The following is a 7,354-nucleotide window of genomic DNA, read 5'->3' on the forward strand; positions in this document are numbered from 1 at the left end:
CCGCCCAGGGCGCCCCCAGCAGCCGCTCCGCCTCTCCTGCAGACCAGGGGCTGTTCCCTCCACTAGCCTGGGGAGGGGGAAATGCTCCCTCTGGAACGCCGACCGCTGGCGTCTTGGGGCCGTCCACGGCAGCGGGGAAGGGGTCACAGAAGGGACCTGAACCTCCCGCGTCCCGGACGCGCTTTCCGCCTCACTCCGTGGCAGCCCAGACGGCAGAAGATGAAGGTTTTATTTGGTGAAACTCTTTTGTAAGTGCATCTTTAGTGAGGACGTCCTGAGTATTTCTGCGGGTAGGGCGGCCAGCCAAAAGGAGCTGACTGCCCTCCCCCGGGGCCAGCTCTCCGCCTTTCCCCAACTCGGTCGAGCCTCCTGGCCTCCCTCCCACAGCCCGCCAGCCAATCACTCTTCCAGGGCCCGGCCGAAGTCCCAACTTGCCCAAGAGCTGAGCCTCCTCCGGGAGAGGCTGGCTTGGGAGAGGAGTCACGTGACTCAGAGGGTGAGGAGGGCAGAGGCTGAGACCCGGTAGCTCCGCCCCTGGATCACCCGCCCACCCCGAACTGGGGACTTGCTCCATTAGGGCAGTCTCCCCAGGGAGCCTGAGGTGGTCGAGGGGGAAAGGAGGGACAGTCCCTGTGGAGCTGCAGGAAGAGTAGGGTCCTATCTGGCCCCCACACGAGGAGAGGGGTATCAAGGCGAACGCTATTTGGGGACGGGAAGCCGGGGGCGGTTAATGCTGTTCCCCTAACCCCTAGGAAGGCTCAGGGCACTGCAGAACACAGGGTTCATAGCCTCCTGTTGGCTGCAGACTCCTCCACCGAGAGTCACCTCTTCTGGGTCCGAAACTGTCGGAAGAGCCACTGGACGATGAAGGGCCACAGGAGGAAGAAGATCAGTGTGGGGCCGGAAAGCCTGAGGGGCCGAGGCCTGGCACTGGGTGGGGGCATCTGCTGCCAAGAGGAGAGAGTCAGGCGCCAGCCCAGGCCTCAGCTCAGGCTAGGCCCTCCTTAGGCACCTGCTTCCAGAACTCAAGTGGGAGCTGCTACTTCCCTTTCCCCAGTCTGAAGATTGGGACTCCTGGTTTGTCCCTGAAACACTGAGCCCCAACTCCCTCCCCTATCTTCCTCCCACAGCAATTCAAGGTGCCAAAAAGAGTGGAGGAACTGGCTCCAACGTCGTCTCCTCTGGGCCACAAAGCCTGATATGGCCTGAAGACCCCATATTGTAAAGGATGTGCCACATTTCCAATGAAGACCCAGGGTGTTCAGATTTTAGTTTCTAAATCCCATTATCTGTTGAAAGGAAGCAAGGCTCCTTGGAGAAGTGGCAGATTTCAGGTCTGGAGCAGGGAAGGTGGAATTGAATGTGGGATGTCTTATACCAAGAAGTGAGGAAGCTGTTAAGGATTAATGAGATCATGTTACAAGAACCTAGGACCCAGCTAGAAAGGGAGGGTCTTACCAAAGTTGTGACAGTCTGGGCATCAAAAAGAACGATATGATTGCAGTTGACTGAAATACTGAGTCTTTAAAGTCCATAAATTCATAGAAGAGTAAGTTGGAAATTTATCACCACTGAGGTGGCTTTTAAATCAACTCCTTACTTTAAAAATAGATAAGTAAAGAGAAAGAATTAAGCACATATTCTACCCTTCCATAAGGCACCATATTTCAGGGAAATCCTAGATGGTCAGGGAAACTCTACAGAAAAATGCCAGCTAATAAATGTTAAAGGAATCATAGAAAAGTCCACATTTTTGCAACCATTAACTAAATTATGGATCCAAGCAAGGATTATCTATCATTTGTCAAAAGCTGTGTATCAAATGGGGCTGATGGGGAACTGGGACATTCCCTGGCTCCAACTGGTGGAATCAGACTATCACCCCTTCATCCCTGCTGTGATCCTCACTAGGGATATTCATGGTAGGACATCCAGTTATGTGTCTTGATGTGAAGAAAGAATATCACCTCTGATGTAATCGGGTCATGTCATCTAGCCACAGGGCTGTCATGAGACTCCAGAAGTGGTACAGTCTACAGGACTACTGACCAGTCTCATCACCAAGTCACTAGCAAGGAAGAGGGACTGGTCTAGACTAACAGAGTCTTAAGGACAGAGGCTCCTGGCCTGGACAGACAGGGAAGCTGGAAAAGACGATTGGAATCTGGACTGTATTTGACTGTTGGCTCAGACAGTAAAGCGTCTACCTACAATGCAGGAGATCTGGGTTTGATCCCTGGGTCGGGAACATCCCCTGGAGAAGGAAATGGCAACCCACTCCAGTATTCTTGCCTGGAAAATCCCATGGATGGAGGAGCCTGGTAGGGTACAGTCCATGGGGTCGCAAAGAGTCGGACACGACTGAGTGACTTCACTTTGTGTTTTTGGTGATATGAAGGAATTGTGGTGTGCAATAAAATGTTTTTGCTAGGTAGTAGAGTGTTCTTATTTTCAGAGATTCAAGTCCAGGTATCTCAGCGTGGAAATATTCAGCATATAAAATTAGTAAAAGGTAAATAAAAAATATTAGTAAAACCTTGGCGAGGCGGGGGGAGTGTTGAAATGTTAGCCACTGTGGATCTGAGGAAATTCCTACCAATTCCTCTGTGCCAAGGGGACAAAGGGTCACCTGAGTGATTCCTTCATATCCAGGACTTCAGCTGTCCCCTGTCCCCACAGCTCCAGGCTTCACAAGAACCGACTCATTCAGAGTTAACGGTGGATACCAGCTTTGGAGGGAGATACAAGTGGGACCACTCCCAGCTCCATCACTTAATAATAATGCTAATAGTAACAATGAGCCCCATTCAGAAGCACCTACATGCATTATCTCACCTAATCCTCACAGCAGCTCTGTGGGGTTCTTCCAGGCTGTGTGAGTTCCTTCCAGGCCCTGAGGTAAGTTATTCAACCTCTCAGAGCTTTAGTTTCCTCATTTGTAAAAGGGGAATGAAAAGAAAACCTATTTCATTGCTGTTTGTGTGTGTGTGTGTGGATAAAATGAGGTAATGTAGGTAATATGTTTGGCACACTGCCGGGGCTCCGGAAATGGCTGCTCTTATTTATTTTGCAGAAGCAGAGGTGTCAGGGGCAAGCAGATCTAGAAGTCGGGAGGAGGAGTGAGGGGTGCAAGGGCTGAATGTGAGGGGAGGGGAGGGGAAGACAGTAAGTCTGGGAACAGAAGAAGTCCTGACAGAGGGCCAATAGGGACCCCCTCCCAGCCCCAGTGCAAAGAGCAGACAGGTTCTGGCCCCTCCAACTGTTGGAATTCCCTCTGTCCTCGGTTTCCCTTCTGGCACGGGGTGGGGTTAAAAGCAGGAAAGGTGGGCTTCTCCCACTCTCCCTTCCAGGTAGGAAGCACTTTAGACCCCCTGACTTCCTGGCCTGACCCATAAGCCACACCATTCTCTGGAGAAGGCAGAAGTGTGGGCAGGTAGAGACGGGGGGACAAAGAAGTGGCTGGCTGAGGAGTGCAGCACAGAGACCCTCAAAATTCTGCCCCAATCTTGCCCTGGACCTTCGGAAGGGGCTCACCTGCTCAGGGGGCATAGGCATGCTCTCCAGGCTCTGCAGCCTCCCCTGGACGTCCCGCATACTCTCCTGCAGCGCTCGGACTGTCCCCACCAGCCACGAGTCCAATTCCTGGGGCCCCAGCAGGGGGCCTTCCAATCTCCCTGCAGAGCACAGACACACAGGAAAGGGGACGCAGGAAGCAACTCAGCTCGGGGCAGGGCCAGGGAGGAGTCAGTAGAATGCCATCCCTTGTGCCCAGTGTGAGTCTATAAAGTCCATGCATGCAGCTAATGGACTGCCAGGGGTTCGAACCCCAGCACTACCACTTAGCTCTGTGGCTCTGGGCAAGTCAGTAACTTCTCTAAGCCTCGTTTGTCATCTGAAAATCATGTCCTCTCCCTCACAGGGCTGCTTGCTCTGAGGAATAAAGGAGATAATATTTATGAAAGTGCCTCTTACAGGACATGGGACATTGGAAGTTAGGAAGAGATAAGGGAGAACTCAACTCGTCGTCCTTGGAGAGTCCCAAATGGGAGACCCCGAGAGAAAGGATGACTCCCAAAGCCACGCAGCTGTAGATGAGAGAACTGGTCTAGGAGTTCTACCCCAGCTGCCCTGACTTAGTGCCAGCAAAGGGCACAGGCTCCTGGTGGCCCTTGGAGAGGAGGCCAGGCAGGGACTTTGCTCCTCCAGGCCAGTGTCTGGCTTTTGGCAACCCTTCCTGGGCAGAGGCTGCTCTCTCTAGTGCCCAGTGCTGGACTTTCTCCTCTGCCCATGAAGGCAGCCAGGGGAAGGCCCCAGGCACTGGAACCATGGGGCAAAGGGTCGGATAGGGGCTCACCTTTCTCTGCAGGAGGCTCGGGGCTGTTTCTGGTGTCATTTTCTCCTCCCAGGGCGCCCCTTTGCTCTTCCCCAACCTGCAGAGAAGAGTCACAAAGTCCACGGAGGGGAGGGTGGTGGTGGGAGCAGCCAGGGCCCAGTGGGATGGGGAAAGGGAGGGGATGGGAGTGGGTCTCACCAGCTCAGGCTCCAGCTGCTCCACAGAATCACAGAAAACTTCAGAGTCCTGGTCCCTGGGTGGCTGGGATTCTGAGGAGGAGGGAAGTCGGGGCAAGTGGCAGGAGGGAAGCCATGGAAGGAGGGGAAGGGTGTGCACCTGGGCAGAGGCACCTGTTTAGGGGACCCTCAAGATGCTACCATAAGAGGCACAGATGGGTCCCTGAGAGGAAAGGGATCCCAGAACCTGCCCCTGGCCTTTGGGAGCACAGGGGGTCTCAGTGTCTGTGGGCATGAGGTGTGACAGGCACAGCGCAGCATCTAGCCTGCTCCCCTCCATGCTGCCTGGAGGTCCTCCCACCTCTGGCCTGGCCGTCTGCCCCTCCCCCCCAGACACTGACCTAGACTTGGGGGTGCTGGTTCCTTAGGGAGGCAGGGAGGCTCTGGGGCAGCCTCAGCATCTCCATTCAGTACCTGCTCTTTCCAACCTGCAGAGACACAGCACCCAGAGGTGGGGCTGGGAAGAGATCAGGCCCCTGCTCCCCATCCTCATCTAGCCAGGGATTCTGTCTGAGACCCACCCCATCGGGGCACTAGCTGGGGTCCTTACAGGAACATTTCTAGAGCCCTCTGCCTCCAGGCTTCCCTCCAATTGAGCAGCCCCCTAAGACAGTTCCATCAGCCTTAGTGGAGCTCCCAGCCTGGGGGCCTGACCTGTGACCCTTCTCAGGAATGTCTCCGGGGGCCTCGGCATGTCAGGGATCACCTGGTACAGGGGCTCGAAGTAACCAAACATGTCCTCTGCCACCTCGCCCAGGGGCACTGTGTTGATCACCTGTGCGGGAGGGGGTCTAATGGGGAAAGGCTGGCCCTTCCCACCACTGCCCTCCTACCCCCTTGAGCTGGGCCGCCTCCGCCCTGCTGCTGCCATCATATCCCTCCACCTTGTGCCCAGTCAGGACCCAGAGTCAGGCAGGGGCAGGGGGACAACTTGAAGGTGGAATTCCCATAGGTGTATCAACGTGCAGGAAACGTGATGGGCAAAGTGGGGCGGGTCACCTGGCTGAGACCTTGGGCACAGGGAGGAGCCTGCAGCCTCTCCCTACCTTCTGTGCCACCAGCTTCATCTCGGTAATGTAGGCGGACATGGCCTCCTCCCTGCTCATCTGGCCCAGGCTGTTCCAGGCTTCCCTGGGGGTGGGGTGGGGGGCGGAGGGCTGTGAAAGGCTGATTGACAGCTGAGGCTTGTTTGCCCAGCTGATGGGAAGCTCACCATTTGTAACGTCCGATAGGGTCCCAGAACCCAGGCTGGGGGATGCGGCAGGGCCCCATGGTAGCCTGCTTGTAGTAGCTGTAGAACCGCAGCATCTCTTCGTAGGAGGGGCGGTAAGAGCCTGGGCAAAAGTTGAGAAGTGGAGGGGGACAGTATCACTCCCAGCTCCAGGAGGATAGAGGCGGGAGGAGAACCACCCTTGGCGGGGTGGTGAAGGGTCTCTCTTGGTGGGGGCAGAGATGGTGAAGGGTCTCACTCAAGATAGACAGGGGTAGGTGGCAGAGGGGAACCCCAGGACAACACATTTAGGGACTTGTCTGCAAAAGCTGCCAGGATCAGGGTCTCCTGGGAGGCAGACCCTGGTCATCTGAACCCCCAAATGAGGGTCCCCGTGCCCTCACCGTTCTTAGGCAAGTTCTGAATGACGCTGACTGCGGCCTGGAACTGTTTCTGACAGTCTGGTTCTGGACTTTCATTTTCGATACCCATCTCCAGCCCTGGGACCCTATTTATGGGCGATTCTGCAAGAACAAAGCTGTGGGTGAACAGTTTTCAGGTTCCTCCACCACCCACCCCCCTCCCTGGCACATGCCTCTGTAAGCCACTGGTCCACTTTCCAGAGGGGCAAACCAAGCTCTTTAGAGGCCTGAGTGAGATGACCCGGGAGGTCAGAAGCTAAGACTGAGGAGACTCCTTTTCCTACCCCAAGGCAGCGTGGGTGTGACCAGGGTGACTGAGAGGGCCTCCGTGTGTGGGCCAGGTGGCAAGGGTCGCGGTGTCTCTAGATGCACATCTTCGACTCCTAGACAGGTGAACCGGCAAGCCGAGAGGAGTCAGGGCGGGGCGAGCAGTCTCCCACCCCAGCCTCCCACACCCCGGCTCAGCCTCTCGGCGCCCAGCACTCACCCTCAGGGCCCACTGCCCGGACACCTAGGTTCCCTCTTGTCACTAGTCGGAGGCTTCCTACCGACCTCCGGGCCGGGATGGGGACGCGAGGCAAGAGGGAAAACTTACGCCAATCAGAGAACCCGTTTCAAATTTCTTTTATACCACAACCACTCAGCGCGGCCCTTTCAAGATTATGCAAATAGTTTAGTGGTGCCTCTCCAGATCAGGCGGGGCGAATCCGCGGGTTGGCTCCCCAGTCCTGAACGGCCAGAGGCAGGAGAAAGCGCCCCCTGGTGGACGTCGTGAAATGACGCTGTCTCTTGCTCCCCCTGGTGGAAACTGCGTAGTCAGCTGAACCCAGGCCGCGCAGATTCGAGCCACTCTATTCAGCCCTTCACTTACCAGACCCTGGGGATAAAACGGGAATCAGCTCTTGAGATCAAGGGTTCTGCAGATGGGATATGGGAGCAGAGTTTTGGAAGGCTTAAGAGTAAGCCAGGAGAAGAACGAGGAAGGTCATTCCTGGAGGAAGGAATTGCAAGATCAAAAGTACAGAGGAGAAGACTAGATATTCATAAGGAATATCCAGAGAGGATATTCTTGGAGACGCAAGCCAGTAAGGACGCAATCTCCAGGTCAGGGCTACCTGAAAATGGAGTAAAGCAGTAGGTGGCAAATCTAAGT

General features: G+C 55.4%; 1 protein-coding gene across 26 annotated transcripts; it reads right to left on the reverse strand.

Moving 5' to 3' along the window:
- Positions 1–208: 208 nt before the first annotated feature.
- On the reverse strand, positions 209–6,756 carry ACBD4 (acyl-CoA binding domain containing 4). Of its 26 annotated transcripts, none has more exons than XM_086357250.1 (11): positions 6,689–6,756; positions 6,486–6,584; positions 6,184–6,303; positions 5,783–5,903; positions 5,616–5,700; positions 5,224–5,344; positions 4,911–4,997; positions 4,532–4,602; positions 4,355–4,430; positions 3,535–3,674; positions 209–944 (listed from the first exon to the last, which is right to left on the reverse strand). In XM_086357250.1, the coding sequence occupies exons 3-11, from the start codon at positions 6,269–6,271 to the stop codon at positions 822–824; spliced, it is 912 nt and encodes a 303-aa protein (XP_086213376.1). In that variant the 5' UTR covers positions 6,272–6,303; positions 6,486–6,584; positions 6,689–6,756; the 3' UTR covers positions 209–821. The 26 variants fall into 26 exon arrangements, with proteins under 26 accessions (XP_086213376.1, XP_086213374.1, XP_086213377.1 ...); XM_086357248.1 differs by having other exon boundaries at positions 209–947; XM_086357251.1 differs by having other exon boundaries at positions 6,184–6,317.
- Positions 6,757–7,354: the final 598 nt, after the last annotated feature.

Source organism: Bos grunniens, chromosome 19 (genome assembly GCF_055505025.1).
Source record: "Bos grunniens cultivar Pamir isolate PY7600 chromosome 19, Bosgru_T2T1.0, whole genome shotgun sequence".
Lineage (NCBI taxonomy): Eukaryota > Metazoa > Chordata > Mammalia > Artiodactyla > Bovidae > Bos > Bos grunniens.

What these genes read in the sequence shown, in the direction of transcription:
- ACBD4 (XM_086357246.1), bottom strand. Translation starts at nt 6,271, where the DNA reads ATGGGTATCGAAAATGAAAGTCCAGAACCAGACTGTCAGAAACAGTTC. An exon ending in CCTATCGGACGTTACAAATG is followed by an intron (nt 5,701 to 5,782) that starts GTGAGCTTCCCA and finishes CCCCACCCCCAG; the next exon opens with GGAAGCCTGGAACAGCCTGG. An exon ending in CGAGCCTCCTGCAGAGAAAG is followed by an intron (nt 3,675 to 4,354) that starts GTGAGCCCCTAT and finishes TGTGCTCTGCAG; the next exon opens with GGAGATTGGAAGGCCCCCTG.